We start from the raw sequence: 18,551 nt of genomic DNA on the forward strand, positions 1-18,551 counted from the left end.
TGGCAATCTACACCTAATATGGTCCCGCATTTGGTGGCCCCCACCTTCGGCCATGCGTCCCCCCGGTCCCGAAAGTAAGAAACTTGGGCGTCATGTTTGATGAAAAATTTACTTTCTCAGCCCATGTGAATGCTATCATCTCATCCTCCTTCTACACTCTAAGAATGATTAAGAAACTGCTACCTTTCCTTCCACCAAGTGCAGGAAAAAGCCTGATAAGCAACCTTGTTATGTCTAAAGTTGACTATTGCAACAGCCTGCTCCTGAATGCCCAGAAAAAGATCATCAACAAATTACAGATTATACAAAACGCCGCTGCAAGGATAATTACAGGTACCCCCAAGTACAAATCCATCTCCTTGGTTGTGCGAAACCTGCACTGGCTTCCAATAACAAGTCGCATTAAATTCAAGGCCCTATGCATTGCCTTCAAGGTCCAAATTTTCTAAAAAGAGCCTTTTGCGCCCATGCTCCTAGCAGAAACCTATGATCCTCAACCACCAATCTCCTCATGATCCCACGCACAAACAAGATCTCCTGGGGAGACAAAAGATTCACTGTCGCCACGGCCAGACTGTGGAACACCCTTCCTCAGCAAATTAAATCATGCCCATCGCTGACGGCTTTCACTAAGCTAATAATGACCTGGGACTTTACCCAATGAGCAGCACTCTACTTCACTACTACCTCTCCCGTCCACAGCACCGAGACACCCATGGGTATTTGTGTGCTCCACAAATTGCTTAAATAATAAATAATAATAATCAAACTAAACACTAAGAATATAAAAAAAAACAGAGCTGCAGGCCTTTTCCATTATTGCACCTACGATCGGAAACAGTATTTTGAAGAGTTCTGATTTGTTGATTGGATGCCAGTGAAGCACACTGAGGTGCAGGGTGAAGTAAGTGTGGTGTGCCGGGGTTGAGGGTGAACCTAGAGTCAGAGTTCTACATGGTGTGGAGTCTTCTGGTAAGTTGCTCATGATTACAGCATAGAGTGTGTTGCCAAAGTCCAGCCTGCTGATGATAAGCGCTTGGGTGACGATTCTGCAAGTGTTGGTAGAGAGCCATTTAAAGATCTTCTTGAACATCTTGAGTGTGTGGAAGCACAAGACAAAGAATACATTCACTTGGTGGTTCTTGATAAGTTGGGGTTCAGTCTTAGAAATGATTATTAAACCACTTCCCAAAATTGGTTTATGGAAGCGTGAATTTTACATGAAAAAACAGCAACTAAGCAAGTATAAATCATTTATTTAGAATGCAACCAACTTTAGTTGAACAAAACACCAAACTGATGAAAGTCATATTTGAAGTGACACTGCCAGGTTTTCGAAAGCATAATAAATATGCTGGCTTTGCTGGCACACAACAACAGAATCGAGGTTCCTTTTTGAATGTTAGCAGAAAGGAGATGGAAGTGAGTTAACATCACAGAGAAATGCTGTCATAAATACAATAGTTGTTTTTTTAATCAATATATTGCCACTGTCATTCAGTTTGTGCACATTAACGGGAGCATCTATCACTACTTACTTAAAACGCTGACATTGGAGACAATCTATCAGCAGCAAGGCATTTTGTGACCACATACATATAGTTCAGGATTGAAAACAAATATTTTTTTATAGAACATGTTTTATGTTGTCTGACAGGTTCAAACCCAAAACAAAATTAGATTTCCAAGTGAATACTTACAAATCTGACAGCATAGTGTGGCTGAAAATATGACTTTCTGTTGATATACTTTAGCGGCTGATACTTTGGAAGGGAACGTTTTAACAAACATGTCTACTTTTTAGAAATCACAAGTATTTAAATATATTATGTGTAGAGTGTTAATATTACCATTGTGGTTTAAAAGCCCCCCTCGCTCAGCAAGGTAATAAGTAGCACTCTGGGCATCTGTTCGCAGAGTAATTTCAATAATTTTGTGTTACCTTTATGATGCAAAATTAGCAAAAAATATTGGCCCATTTTGAACACAAGCGTGAATTTTACACTACATGTAGGGTTACGCTCCTCTTCCAATTAATCTTGTGATTTTTTATTGTAATTTTATATAATTAGGCTTTTTCAAATGTTCCATTTGTAATATTAAGCTGAATAGCATGGGTTATTGTGCCACTTACATTTTCGAATGTAATAATAAAAGTACACAGACACATTTATTAGTATGGTGCAAAAAATGGACATAAAAAGCACCCTTTACTGCCTCACTGACTGCATGTCACAATGATTGTGCCCATGGAAACAACTCTGATAATAGTCATAGGACTTTACTTCAAATATGATTTCTCCTCTCTATGGGCATATACATCCTTGCATTCTTATTTTTGTTAAACATTTGAAAAGTGCATTATGACGTTTTAAGGCTTTGCTCCTTATGCGGCATAACCCCTTCCAACATATCCAACAATGGTACTATGTAGCATATTAAATGATGAATATATTTTAATTATTATATCTATGGGTGTTTGTTTTGCACAACAAGCAGTGATATCAAAACCCATATTTCTGCAGTGGCCGCCATTACCCAACATAGTTCACCACGCATCCTGATTGGTAAAAGAAAAAGAGAACAAGGGGGCATGGTGAACCTACTCCATTCCCACGTGGGAGCCCCAAAGTTAGCCCCTGGTAATAAAAAAAATATTTAGGATTTGCAATTTCTATGTCTGATATTTAAATCCTGTGTTCTGCATCAGTCATTCGGACCCTTCTAGGGGTACAGGTTTAAGGACTCCTGGAAAAATATAAACATTTTTGTACTGCAAATGCACTTGGTCAATTGCGAAACGTGGCCACAAGCCAGATGGTTGAAGAAGGGCTTGCCTGGATTCCAGTCAATGCTGCCAACCACCATTGAGCACTGGTCAGAGGCCAGTGAGGTGGGATATGGCCCTGCAGCCAATTTTCGCTGTGTACGAACAAAGTATTGCACAGGGCAGTATTGGCAAACACAAGGACCTCAACGCCAGTGACCAACCACCCCTACACATAGCCAAATATACATATGGATAGGGGCTTGGCCTCCAATGGAGGATTGTGCGGTTGGTATAGCCAAGGGCTTAGTGGTGCAGCCCAATGCCGAGCACAGCATATGAGCAGCAGTTATTAGTTCCTACATAGGGCGGAGGGAAGGACCTGTACCCAAGCCAGTTGCCATGGTTGGTCCCCACTATGCACGGTCAAAGGCTTTGCTCAGCAGGAGCTGGTTGCCCATCATTGGTTAGGTGCAGGGAACTGTTTCAAGTGGTATAATATAAAAAAACGCCCAAAATATTCACTGAAAATACAAATGTTTGGAAGAAGTTATGGGTAGATATGGTGAATTCCATATGTTATTAACTCAAATCAAAACTGAAAAACGACTGAACTTTGCAAGTTGTGGTTAGGACTGCAAGCAAAGATTCGCACAACAGACATGCATGCCAAAATTCTCACACTGAATGCAGTGCTTACTGCCTCACAATATTTATAACAAAAAGTAACAAGTAAAAGCACAATGCTTTTATATATCAATACTTACTTTAACCAATACATAATACTGCATTCTTAGTTGTTATATTCATAATAGCATGGGTTACATGATAAGTAATCTCCTTTATCAGACTATGTACAACATTTGTAAATTCAGATGTATTTGTGAGGTGTGGTGTGTATCAATGTTGTGCAAGCAATGAATTTCAGTTGTAACCATAACTCCACACCAAACAGTTTTTTTCTCATTCAATATATTTATATTCACTGAAAAAAACAAAGGTTACAGGGACGGTATAGTTAGGCCCATATCTCACTCCTATAAAAGTATAGAAAATCAGCTAACTATAACTTATGAGCCCGCAATGCACTACTTATGACCTCACATTTTGCATTACTCATGATGTGGTGAGTGTATTTCAATTTTCTCACCTTTAGTTCGTCATACTTCTCTTTCATACCTCCCGTATCCCTTTACTCTTTCGATATCCCACAAGAACTTTATGGTCCACTTGCCTTTATCAGCATATCTGAGTGCTTCATCTAACTACAGATCAATACCACTCCCAACTCTGAATAGCTGAGGCATTAGGCGCACTGTTTATGTTTGCACAACAGAGCACGTTTAAACAGACCCTGTTGGTACTGGTGAACTCGGGCTGCCCTGAGGACAGCTCATGCAGTGAAATACAGAGCGGCAGGTTTAGTCAGCTGTTTCCTGTTTGACTGTGTAGGTTGCACCCACCTTCATTTTAGAGAGGGGACTGAGATCCTCCTGCGGGCAGGTGCAGTGATTGACTGCATCAGCCTGCTGGGGGATGTCTGGGGGGTCACTGGGGAATGCTTTCCTCCCTGTAGAGTTCTGCCATTAGGAAGTGCAATGACAGTGTGCCATGTATATGTGTGTGCATCACCTAAGGTCATGCTTGAGTCTTTGTTCACATCTATAATACAGTGCGGGCACAACGGCAAATAGATTCCCTTATTTGTTTGGGGCCACACCCCTTACAAATGAGGTAACTCCTTTTCATCATAACACTTACTCTACATGAGTGCCAACACTACAAGTATTACAGAAGGGGCTGCATAGGCATCGGTGGCCCCTTCTGTAATACCATTGGGCCCAGAGAACAATGCACAATGCAGCCCTGGTAGTGCCCTTCAATTCCTTTACACCTGTCTCTGACATTAACACTATTTAAACTTTGGCCCAAATGTCATCTTATGTTTCTTACATTTCACTCAAGCAAATAATTTTTCATTAAAACATTGTGCTTTACTTTTCTTTACATCCTTATATACATTATTAGAACATTGGAATGTTGGGAGCTCCATTGAAAACAATGGAGTGCTCCGGGCTTATAATTGGTGGTATAAGCCTGGAGCTCCACCATTCCAATGTCACTTTGTTCACAGTTCTGGCTGTGAACAAAGGCTTCAGGGAGCCTGGGGGGATTCCAATCCCCTCACGCTTCCATAAGGCTTTTTTTTTGTTAGAACATTATGCCCTCTAGTGGCATAATGGCTGCTAAAAGGCTATAATATTGAATACATGAGAGAAGAGGCAAGTTACATTCGATTTGTTGTACATATTTACCATGATTACAGACTATTCTTATTTGTTTTAATATATTGGAAATATTAGAACAAAATTAATTCTAACCAAATTAATGTTCTTTTTTAGGGTTATATCTTTGGTACTTTATACACCATAGTGATTTAGTATTCCTTCTTGGAAGGACATTTTACTTCACTTTGTGCCTAGTGTTTTTTCAAATCTTTCAAATGTTATACCTGGCCGTTAATTGATGATAATGGCTTGTGATTACATATTGCTCTTTACTTAAATCTCAGCTAGTAATCTGAACTTGAGCTTTCTGATCTTGGCTCAATTATGTGTGTCACAGTGGACTGCATTTCATCTGGTTCCCATGCCCTTTTGTGTCCTGAGTTGTGGACTTTATATTAAGAACCAAACTAAATCTCAAAGGAAACTAGGGTCAGATCTACCAAATACTTATTTAGAATTTCCTACATAGTGACTCCTTAGAAGTTGCTATTTAGGAAATGAAAAATGGTATGTACAAAATTAGAGATTCTCTAATACCGATTTCTACAAAGTATGGATTGCTATTAGGAAAGTCCTATTTAGGTAATACCAAACAATTTGTATGAATGGTTTTTTATTTCCTAATTTGCGATTTCCAAATAGGAAATTAGAAATTAGAAAATGCTAAATTAAGGGTGACGTTTGGCCTGAGGCTTCCTTTGATGCACCCCGAAAAAAGTGGTGCACATGTAACGCCACAGATGCCCTAGGGCCATGTGTGCACTTTATTGCACTTTAAAAAAAAGCATTTGGAGTATTTTCTGGAATTGCACATGGTTACCATCAACTTTGAGATGATGATATTAGCATTTACTAAATGCCCAATTCGCATTAGGGATTGCTTTGTAATGGGCATAGGAAAGAGCAAATAGGAAATCCCTATTTGCCATTTTCTAATTTGGGTGCCGCAAAATGCAATTTCTACTAGATAGAAATCGCATTTTGTGATTCCCAAACAGCCTTTGTACATGCAAAAAGGCTACTTAGCATTTTTTAACAGACTTAAATAGTGAGTCGGCCCATTAAGAAATGATAAATAGCTGCGTACAATTGGCCCTTCATTGTGAAACAATCATGTTTGGGATAGCTCATATTTCCAAAGTACCTACAGATGTCACAGTCAAAGTAAAATAATATTTTCTGCTGGTAAACTTGAGAGCATGCTATTTTTTTTTTATTTAAAAAGGTGATGTTGTTTTATATTTTAAAGACTACTGAGGGAAATAGGAACTTAAGTGCAACCAATCTGTGGCATTATTATCCTATTCTCCTGCAGTACATCCAAGCCTGATTTGGCTAACTTTTATTTTAGAGCTGAGAGGTCTTATCTAAGAGGATTGGGAACATCCCTCAATGAAAGATACTGATAGGGGGAGAATTCATATATTTTGCCATTTATGGCTTTGTAACAGAGGACAGTGCAGGTCTTAGTGTAAATGCAATGTTAAATCCAGTTTCTTTTTGACTGACAGACCAAATAAATTGCAATACAACAAACTAGAGGTCAGTAGAACAACATTCCTCCCATTCACTCACAGCTTTGAAGTATGTAAGGAATGGCGATGATAGATTTGGGGGGCAGAGAACAGGGTGCTCAATGTGGGGTAGGACAACATTGAAAAAAATAGTATTTTTGTGTGGTTATCCTAATGCTTTTACTGATGGGTATTGCTTGTTTTCAACTCTGCATATTGAGCTACTACTATCCAGTCTGCAGTATATGTGCTCTGACCCCAAAATATCAAAACATTGGCTAATACACAATTTTGCAGGAAAATCACCAATGTCATGGTAATTCAAATGTAAGCTAAGGACTGCTGTACATATTGTGCTATCCACTAGATTGGCAAAGAAAACATGGCTTCAGGGATACCTATATAGTCTGACTATTCCAGCATTTAATTCTACAGTTGCACCTGTTAATAAAAACATTTGGATGGGAACAAACTATACTTTTAAGTATTAAATAGGTAGCCCAGCTGGGTTGCCTTGTAGTCCACATGGTAGGGTGCCTAGTATTTAATTGTGGTAAAGCACACATTTATTGTTGGCACGTACCTATAGTGACTAGCCCCAAAACAGCTATTTTCACTAAAAAGGGATGTAGCTGCCCTATAAGAGAAACTCAAGTTCACAACTAAATACCAATTTTGTTATCTCAGGTTTGGCATAAGCTACATGACTAATTAAACCACTATGTTTAATATTTATGAAAAATTCAATTAACCAGTAAAGTCACATTTTGTATAAACAGTTAAAAAAGTAACCTTGTCTTTCTGAACCCCCAGTTGACTAATTATTATTAGCCTCCCAGCAGCTGTCCCCTGTCAAGACTTCCTGTTAAATGAGGTGCATTAAATGAGAGCAGGTACAATGGCTCAGGCCTTTAGACAGTGAGACCTGGGTGTGAGGTATATCAGCTCAGGAAGGGCAGCTGGGTGGGTTCAGGAACTATTTTACCCTAAATGGGACTCAGGAGAAGCCTGCTTTTTCATAGTTTTGTGTGAAGGAAGACCTGGTGCCATTCCAGTGGGAAACTCCTAGAACCAGTTTGGCGGTTTTGAGGAGGAAGAAATTCTTAATTTCTTTAGACAAACCCCTGAACGCCACGAAGTACAAAAGTCTTGCCATGATGGGCTTTTCCCAGAAAAATAGGGCACTGTTGAATATTTTAGAAAAATGGAAGCAGGATGTGTTGTAAAAGAGGTAAGCATTGTACCTGGTAGCATTTTTTGTCATTAATTAGAGGATTTTAGGAGTCATCAACTGATTAGTGAACTGTACAAAAGGGGCACCTCCTCAGAACTCATCTGGACCTAAGCATGAACAGAAGAGGACTGGACCTGTCACTTCTCAGGTTCCCCATCTATGCTCTACAACACTAATCTTACTGCCCTTCAAAGTTGTTGCCCAGATGTCCTTCATTCCTTTATCACAAAGCAGCAGGCATATGATCCTATCAAATCCTTAGCGCTTACAATTTATTCCTTCAAACACTCATGGGCTACTTGTCCAGACCCATGTACAAAGCCTATTTAAGTTTACAAACAGCCCATTTCGCATAATCAGGCCGTTAGCGAACGCGAAAAGGCATTTTTAAATGCAGAAAGGCCCAATTGCTATTCAATAACGTTTTACTGAACCACAATTCGGGTTAGTAATTCGGTATTAAGAAGGGAGAATGTTTAGGATGTCCCTTCCTAATAACAAATTGCAGTGGCATGTATGAACGTTTGCGACCGAAATGTGGTTGCAAAACATGTGCAATTTGACAGCCAACTTCAAGTTGGTGGTAACACATTCACAAATGGGAAGGGGCCCGAAGAGACCCCTTTCCCTTTGTGAATGTTTGTAAAAACATTTTTTGAGAACAGGCAGTGGTTCTACGGACCATGTCCTACTTTTCAGTCTTATTTTTGAAATGCTTCACACTTAACTTTAAGTTAAACCAGCTGCAATTCAACAACAAAAAAAATTGCATTATTTTTATTTTTATTTTTTGCTCATTACACCATGGTTACTGCACACTGGGTCAATTCAGAAACTGAGGCACACTTAATCCCTCTATGGTCAAAGCAGTTACCACCAGTACCTTCCACGGCACCACATTGTCCTTCTTAGTAGGACACGGAGGGAAATGGGATACTCCGCCTACCCCCCAATCCATGGATTGATGTAATCATTGGACAAGGTTACCAATTAGATTATCATTTCAGTTCAGCCAGTTCAGGAAGGGGGCCCACACTTCAGCCGGGCTCTGCCTTCCACTTTTAATATCCAGACTGCATGCCCATTTAACCGCATTCATCCAGGCTATTACATTAGGGGGTTGAGGAATTAGCCATAACTTACAAATTTCCCTTCTAGCCAGAAGAATTAAATAAAACAATAATCCCTCTGTTTAGATGTTAGCGCCTGTTGAGTTGCGTAATCCACTCCTAGAAGCACCAGTATTTCAGTAAAGATTATATCTACCCTCAAAATGTCACTTATATCTTTTCTACTGCACTCCAATAGCCCTTTCTCCCTGGGCATGTACAAAAGACATGTATATCATTTGCCTTCAAGTGGTTGCACCTTTTACACCTTGGCACCGGCTGTTGTACGAATTTTGACAGTTTGACAGACTGAAAGTACTGAGAACTGCTTTAAGTCTATGGGCGGCAATAAGACGAACCCTCAAGATAGGCTACTTCTCAGAATTTGCCCCAATATGGAAATCCTCGGGGACACCGGATTGTCTTAAGGATGCTCTGAGTCTACCCTTACAACAGCCAGGAGTGGAAAAATGGGACAACTTAACATCAGAAGGCACAATGGTCCCATGGGAAGTCCTAAATATTAGGACAGGCAATAGGCTCTCGAGATTTAAGTATTTACAGCTTACTTCATGGGCTATGATGGCAGGGCAGGAAATTGGAGCTAATTGGGAATTCGAGATGTTAAATCAGGACCCTGTACAGAAACCAAAAGAAGTAGCAACATGGTACAGAACTTTTCTGGAGGCGGAGGAGGAAAAAGCTGAAGATCCATGTGAGGTTTGGACTGAGGTGTTGCAGGAGGGAAGGAAGGATATGTGGGTTGATTCAGTTAAATTCTTATATGACTTGGTAACTCCAGCAAGTCTCAAAAGACACAATTTCTTTGTCATACATAGGATATACTGGGCACCACATAGACTGTCAAAATTAGTACAAAAAATTGCATTATTGTAAAGCAATCAGACATAGTGGTCCGCTGACCCCTGCAGGCCACCACCCCGTGATTTTTGCGATTCGGAGTGGGTCAGAAACCAAGACCTGCCTAATTAATATTCATGAGGTACGTCTATTTGTGTCCCACTGGGAATTGCAAAATGTGTAATACACATATTTGTACACAAGTAACCAAATAGAGAATCGCCAAAAATTGCTATTTCGTAATTGCAAATCATTACCGTTGTACATTTGGCCCTAAGTCCCTTGCCAGCAGTCAGCCCTGGGCAGCATGTCTCATAGGATTGTAGGCTATGAGGCCAGGTAGACTGCCAGTGTGATTGCTACTTCAATGGAAATGCTGCTCTAAATGCAGTTGTTTTTCTGGAATGCTATTAAAAAAGCCTATCAAAGTGGTACAGGGCATGCATTTAATGCGACAGGTCATTGGGTCACTAGTATTATTTGCTTTTTGTTGATTTCCCTTCTGTATGTCTTCATTGTTTATGAAGGAACATATTACTGCTGCTCTGCTACACAATTATTTGTAGGATTCATGTCTACTGCTGCTCATACTAATCCCAGCCCCCAGATATAGCACTGGAAAAAACATTTTGGCCAGAGATTTTCATTTTTGATGTGTGTTTTTCATTCATTTAGTTTGGATAGACATTGTTAATCAGGGCCAAATCGTAATGGACGATTTTTTTTTAAATGGTGTATGTGTTGCAGTGAGGATGTAATATTTAAGGAACCATGAGACCTATACACTTAATTTTGGTGTCAAACATAGGTTTTTGAGGTCAAGTAGTATTATAGAGAGAGAAAATACCTTTCTGTCTTTTTCCAAAATTGGAGCTCTAGAATTATGTGTTTTAGCCATCATATTGGTAATTTGTTTTAATACAGTTTTTGTTTCAGGTTTTCCGTTGATTCAAATTCGTAAACATGAGCAAAGCAGGTGATAGCAAAGGGTCTTTACCTCCTGACAGAGTGTTGCTAACTGCAAAATCTGAGGACTCCTTCAACAAAGAAAAATGTGTCATAAAATAAGTTACCAATAGCATGGCTAAAAACATTATTCTAGAGCCGCTATTATGGAAAATAGTGGAAGGGTTTCTCTGAGGAGTTATTTTTTTTCTCCATAAGACTTCATAACATCCAAAATCTATGTTTTGACACCAAAAATTAAGTATATAGGTGTCATGCTTCCTAAAATACAACATAATCACTGCAACACATCTCCCATTTTTAAAATGTCATCCAGGAAAATTTCGCCCGGATTAGCAAGATCAACCCAAGCTAAACTACTTCACTAATGATACAAAAACAGTAGGGAGGTATATCAAGGGCCCAGGACTATACTATGTAGGAGGAAAGCTTGACTCATTGCTATGATTGCTATATTTCGAGGTAGCTTATGAAGCACAGTGCCTTACTGCTACTTCTGATCCACTGGAAAAGGCTTCCTTATAGTGCATACATTTTGTAAAAGTGGACTGAAAATGGACTGCCCCTTAATATTGAAGACTACCTTTCCCACATCCATGTTATGTCAGTGACTAGTAAGCGTATTTTGGGAATACTGTATGGATCTTGGAGCTTTCATGGGAGATAGGGACTGTCTTAAAATTAATTTCTCAGCCAATTAGTCCAAATAGTGAATTTATATTGCATTTAATATTATTGATCTTTTCATCAAAATATGGTAGATTCTTAAAGATCCTTTACGGGGAATTAAGTAGAGGGGATATTCTGTAATTATATTTATTGTGATTTAGTGTGTGTGAGGAAATATTAAAGCACATCACCCACAAAACTGCTGCAATATAACAATTGTACAAATCTGGCAGCATTCCAAGATCGCTTTGCAGAGAGCTTGAAAGTTCCTTAAAGTCATTTGTAGAAAACAAGAGCAGGAGATTTAATTTAGAGACATTTGAGCTAGAAACATTGATTAAAACCTAGTCTCTTCCTTACAAGCACTTCTTCATTGTTGTCTTGCTCTCTCCCACATACGTACCCCTCTGTGCACTATTTTTCTCCTGTCACTACTACTTTTTCAAGCCTACTCACATTTGGCCCTCTCTTTTGCAACTGTAACATCTTCTCCCCTGTCTTTAAACCCTTTCTTCATCTATTTGCTGTCTCATACTGCTTTCATATGTCATTCTCACTTCTTACATCTTTCTTCATATCACCTCTATTTTTTGTATTTATCTTATCAATGTCTCTTCTTTTAACATTCCCCTTTCACCAATTACATTTGAAGCAGGAGCATACTAGTTATTCCAGTATAATCCATACAAAATGGATAGTGACAGCCTAATGAATACAATACATTTTTGGAGAGAATTCAAACTATAAGAGCTACCAGGTGTAAATAGGTGACCTGAAATCTAGATTAAGACTTTTCCTCCATCACATTTGGGAGCTAATCTAAAATTATCTATCATTTTGAAGATATGCTCTTGCTTTTAGAAAGAGATCTGTCTAATAATACAGCTATGTCATTAGAAATGCTAAGCGCCCTTATTCAATTGAGAAAAAGTACTTACGTGTCTTTCGAGCAGAATCTTCAACAAAAAGAGAAGATATGTCTTCATCCACACCAGCCTCATTTTTTGCAATGCACGTATAGGCTCCGGTGTCCTCAAAGCGTACATTGCTAATGTGAACCTCGCTCCCATTTGCTGAAAAAAGAGAGTGTGAAATATCACATTTTAATGATTTATGGTCTGTTGCAGATATTCTTCAACGCCAGCCTACCATTTCACAGTAGCTTTTTATATCGTGTAAGCAATACGTTTTATTGGCAATAGTTTCTACCAAAGACAGCCAACTTTAATGACATTTTAGACCGTAATATACCAGTTCTGATTATGTTTCAGTGAGTCTTATTTATGGCTTCAGAAATCTCTATGACCACCCTTTTACTACTGGCTAAGACATTGTTATCCACTCATTACTTTTGTGTATGGTAAATTCTTCATTAGCACTATGCTAAAACTTTTTTGATCAGATTTTACTTTTATTTTGTAGAATCTATCAGTGCATTCACACATTTTATATTCCTTTCTAAAACATTTTTCCTATCCCTGTTACTCTTGAAACTATTTATGTTGATCAAGAGTTTTGAACTGGTTGATCGCTAACTACCTGTAGATTGCTGACACCCTGTAAGTTGTTCGCAACCCACTATTTCTTTTCCCCATTCAGTAGCCAGCCTTTATTACTTTGTTCAATTTCAAGCCTCTTTTCAGCTTTTGCCCAACATCAAACAAACCAGCTGCTCAGATTGGCTCAGTTGAGTTTAGTTGGGGCGGGGCTGGCAGAAGCAGGTGACATCATTGCCAAAAGTCTGACTCCTGCATGTGTAGTATTAGCTTATCCAATGGGAACCGTGACACCAGCATTCTGCAACTGGGCATTATGATTCGATCCTACACAACCTTTGTGGCCTGTGGACTGAAGCAGCAGCATTGTCACCGGAGCCTTATCATAAGGCCTGGGTATTCAGGTTTCAAAACTGTGCAGGTGTTGTGGCACATGGTGTAAGAGCACAATCAGCAAAAGGCCCAGGGCAGCTAAACTTTCCAACTTGAGAGGTACGCAGTCAGAAAAAAATGCAAAACATAATTAATGTAATCATTGTTACCAGGCTCAGTTGAAAGGAACAATTATGTTGCACTGAACAGGCTGACTTTTCTGTCTTGATTCATCTAGTTTTCCCCAAACTGGAGGTGTAAAATGGATATGTGCTTATTTCTGGTGTTTGTTAGTTCTTGCCCTATAAACAGAGAGAGAGGTGTGAGTTTGCAATAAAAGTAGTGTTGTTTGTAATTCACTGGAAGTTGATGAGATGAAACGTTTTTATTTGTCTTGAGTTTGCCTTGAAAGGTCTGACTATTCCTTCTTGATTCAGTTTTCTCCAAGCTGGAAGTATGAGCTGAATCCACAAGGCAATGTTGATGCAACTGTGAATTATAAATAGTAAATAATAAATAAGCTGTGACGTTGAACAAGGAGTTTACTCTTAAACAAGCACAGCGAAGAAGAACAAAGTTTCATGTAAGAATTTCAATAAATAAAAATGTTTTCAACTAATCATCTTCCATTGAGTTCAAAACACCACAACTGTTATTGCAAATGTGCTCTTCTCTTGCCATACTATAACGTATGGTAGTAACACAAATATATGAAATCCTTATCAGTGTTTCTAGGTCACTCTATGTAACTTGTTCAACCGACTATATTGGCTCTGTAACAATTAGGCTTGCAGTCAGTAAAGCTGGTTGTGGGGGGTCTCTAGGAACAATGTGCAAGTTGATTGGCCTTCAGTAGCTCACAAGGATTTTCATTGATCAGAAGTCGCTCTCACAGAAAAGGTTGGAGACCCCTGATGTAGGCTGTATGATGTGTGTTAGACATGTCAGCCTTAGGGTGGTCTTGCACCGAAAGTTTTACCCTCACCCCTCCTTGGCTTTAGGACTCTGTGCACTTCATCACTGCTAACCAGTGCTAAAGTGCTTGTGTTCTCTCACTAAATCATGGTGAAATTGTCTTACACTTAATTGGTATATTAAATTCACTTTTAAGTCCCTGGTAAAGTGGTATACCATTCACCCAGGGCCTCTAAATCAAACACTACTAGTGGGCCTGTAGCACTCATTGAGCCACCCACCTAGGAAGCCCTTTAAAATGTCCCAGGCCTGTCATTGTAGCCTGAATGTAGTTTTAAGCCGATATTTTGACTTGGCACTATAACTCCCTTGCCAAGCCTCAAACTCCTCTTTTTAGTATATGTGACCCCTAAGGTAGGCCTTAGGTAGCCTACAGGACAGGGTGTATTGTAATCAAAAGGTTGAACATTCATATTTAAGTTTTATGTGCCCTAATAGTGAAAAACTCCTACATTTATTTTTTACTACTGGGAAGCCTTCTTTCTCATAGGAAACATTGTATTGCCCTATTACATTTAACGAGTGCTAACATTTGATTGGGAACAGGTAGACCTTTTGTGTTTGGAATCTGAGAAATTGTAATTAAAAATCCTCTTGCATGGAAAAGTCAGAATTTAAGTTACCATTTTGCAAATGGCAGTTGATATTTTCCTGCCCTAACTATTTGGTGTCTGAAGCCTGTTCGTGGGTCACATGACTGGGTGTAACTACAGTTGGACTTAGTTTATTCCTCCTAGACACCTCCACAATAGAAGGTTTAGATATGCCTGGATGGACCATCAGCTGGCAGAATGGGGGATGGAGCTAGACACAGTCCCACCTGCAACTGAATAAGCTGTGCTCTGCCTTCACACAAAGGACTTGTCAATCCTGCATTGTTCATGCAGCTAGCTGGAAGCATGGGAGATAAAACAGGAAACGTCAAGCACTTCAAAGGCAATTCTTTTGAAAACTCTATTGCTTCTCTAGGAAGGGCACAATGTATAAAAAGGGGACCCTCAGACCCACCTGAAGTCTGCCTTGATCCCTCAGAGGCTAATTGATTGGCCTCCTAATCAGAGTCTCGGGGGACAGAAAAGGCTCAAACTAATACTGAACCCACACCTGGACCCATCCTGAGTGAGTTCTAACCCCTCAAGAGGGGCCCCTATAGTCCTGGACCATTGGTGGTTTTGCTAAAGGTGTCCAGATAGCCAAAATCGCAATTGGGACTTGGAAACATTTTGGCTTAAAACTGCTCTGAGAATAAAGAGGAAACCGGGAATAACCAGCTTGTCTATCTGCTCCAGATTCATAGCAGGTCAGCCTGATTTCACACCAACTCTAGCTACATTTTCCCCAGCAGTAGAAATTCCTGTTCAGCGGTCCTTTGCCTGAGGAGTATCCAGTCTTGTGATTTGTCCCACTGGAGATGCTCCACATCCAAAATGTGACTAAGTCAAAATAAAGAAATCTTCACTGTTGATTTGTCCAGCAACTCCCCAACGATGACAGTCACTCCCCAGCCACCGCCTGCAGGCTTGCCCCACTGATCTTTACATTCTAAGAACATTTTCTTCAAACCTTCCTCTAAGTCTGAAGGTAAGCTCCGAACAGGACCAATCTACTCTTTGATCTTTTAGGCGCTAGTTTGTATCATAAATTTAAAAAAAATCTTAACTCTGGTCTTCTTATTATTAGAATTTTTTTTTGGTTTGGTTACAAATAATTAATTAAAATGTTCTCTTTTTCTTTAAAATGGTGTGAGATTTTCCCACTTTATTACTGTTTGTGTGCTGCATGAATAATTTACCCATTACCTCTAAGGTAATCCAGAATGCTTTTATGCCAAGCTACGAGAGGTTTAAGCCCTGGTTTATTTAGTGACTTTTGTGCTTCACCCTTAAAGGGATTATGGCTGTCATAGTCTATTTTATTGTATGGTTAATTAAACCTTAACAAATAAGCATGACAGGTACAAATATTTAGCGCAAATAAAAATAAAACAGCCCAAAATAAGTACAGACAGAACAATATTCAGCATACAAATATTAAAGCAGCCCATTGTACAGAAATACAGACCAGTATAAAATACCAATTGCAAAGCAGCATTTTCGATCGGTCCCATATAAATTGGCGCAGGCTTTAAAGCTCAATCAGTCGTGCAATGTGCAAGTGCAATAACAGAATAAAGAGGGAGAATATAATTTTCCATGCAAGACCAGAACCCAATTTAAGTCACGCAATACACTCAAACGGGGTAAGTGCAAAATAAGGTTTCCAGGCCCCGCACCAGCCCACTGTAAGATCAGAAAATACAATACAAAATACCAAGTGCAAAGGAGAATTTTTGAACAATGACACATTGTAAAACCAGACAGAACAATGTAACAATATAAAAATATAAGGTGACGAGTGCAAAGCAGCATTTTTGATCTGTGCCACATAGATCAGGCAGAGCTTTGGCCCGCTCAGGAGAGCAGTATGCAAAGTGCAATACTGGAGCAAACCAGAACCAGCCCATTTTATAACACACAGTACAGTAAAGAGTGCCAAATGTAAGACAAGATTTTTGAACTATGACATATACATCGGGGTGTTTTTTTCAGCACAAACAAGACCCTTATAAAAGGAAACAATATCTTATCACATAGAGTATTAAAAGTTTTTTTTTGTGACGTGGTGAAGAAACAAAGTGCAGTGTGCAATGTCAGCTAAAAAGTGTAAATACGTTGTAGAACTTGGCATTGCGAAATTTAGCTTCAGCCATCTGGAGGAACATAACAGTTTTTACATTTACTATGGTATGGTCAGGGTTTAGCCCAGCTATTACTGACTGTCTGCCTGCCTGTACTCCTTGGCAAACAAAATCACTGCGGAGGAGAGTTTGTCTTTGCTGCAACACAGCAGTACAGATGCATGCAGTTTCCTTTTCCTGATCGCAGAGTTTACACCTTGCATCGTAGGGTTCTAAGTGGCGCCATTCCAGGAGGTGAGCTCGCACATGCCACTCTCTCAGTCTTAGTGCCACAACCTGGCCTTTATCCACAGAGCGTATATGTGCAGGTATTGTGGTTCAGTTGCTTGCTGGATGTGTATGAATTGATCAAAGACCATGCATTGGAGCGCTTGCTCAGTGTAGTCATATCCTTTCAGTTTTTTTCCTGTGGCTGCCATGAGTTTCATGAAGACTTGGTGAGGGAGATGCTTGCCCCAGGCAGTGGTGAATGAAAATTCAATTAATGTAACATCTTAGTATTGCCTGTAGGATGAGTATGAACCAGCCCCTTCTAGTTTGCTCCAGATTAGACTGTGCATAGAGTCTTGCAGTGCAGGTCTAAACCTGTGAAAGAAGTTTAAAAGGCAGTGGTCTCTTGCCCAATACTGTTTTGTGATTTTGAACTCAAGTCTTACTTGCACAAGTGATGCTCTCTTTGGCAGGTGAAGGGCTGCTTTGTAGATTTGAGTAATAGGTTTGTTCCCCGTAGTGGCTGTTGCTTGAGCAACGTTAACACCCACTCATACTACAACCCAATTTCTCACAATGGGATAATATTGTCAACTAAATCAAATCTAAATATGAGAGCATGGGCTATCTTTTTGGGCCTTGAGTCATAGAGGCAGGTAAATAATCTATGTTATCTTCTGCGGAACAAGAAAAACCAAAAAAAGCTTGCAACCCTTACTAGAACATCACAATGCCAATATCTCCAACTAAACAGTGGGAAGGCTGCGGGAAACAATCTATGGTATTTTTCAACATATCTTGAGCTTGAAACCTTAAATATCATCTAGTGAGCAGCCACTACATCCTTAAATCTATTTCACAGTAGATATGCACATATTTTGAGTATTTAGTGACTTACGACTCTTGGTTTTCATAGCAATCTACAACGACTGCTTAAAGGTATAGTGATTGATGACTTCCCTGACATAAAACAGGGTCAACTTTAGGACCAAATACAAGCCCTATCATTGGTAGAGGTGATAGGGTTTACTAACATATTCAGTACAGTTAGGGATACAGCAAGAGTACTAGCAGAAATTGTAAAAAGACTATAAACCAGAAAAATCATGAAGGATGTAATGATTAAATTACTCTCACCTATAGGTAATTACTTAGGGCTGCATCCGAGTCCTGAACTGTACAGAGCAAATTGAAGTCATATAGGAAGAATTAACATAGCATAATAATCATATATATATATATATATATATATATTAATGAATTTAAATAAATGCAGAAGAGATTGGAGAGATATGAACAGGAGACCCAGGACAAAAAGAGGAGAAATTAATTCTTGACCAGCAAGATTATGTG

At 39.3% G+C, this 18,551-nt stretch overlaps 1 protein-coding gene across 1 annotated transcript in view; it reads right to left on the bottom strand.

Moving 5' to 3' along the window:
* The window catches only part of FSTL5 (follistatin like 5), a 2,936,723-nt gene that overhangs the window by 754,270 nt on the left and 2,163,902 nt on the right, over positions 1 to 18,551 (bottom strand). The window contains exon 10 of the mRNA XM_078677005.1: positions 12,347 to 12,481. Coding sequence (XP_078533131.1) covers positions 12,347 to 12,481 — 135 coding nt within the window. The remainder of the gene's footprint in view (positions 1 to 12,346; positions 12,482 to 18,551) is intronic.

Source organism: Lissotriton helveticus, chromosome 2_1 (genome assembly GCF_964261635.1).
Source record: "Lissotriton helveticus chromosome 2_1, aLisHel1.1, whole genome shotgun sequence".
NCBI lineage: Eukaryota > Metazoa > Chordata > Amphibia > Caudata > Salamandridae > Lissotriton > Lissotriton helveticus.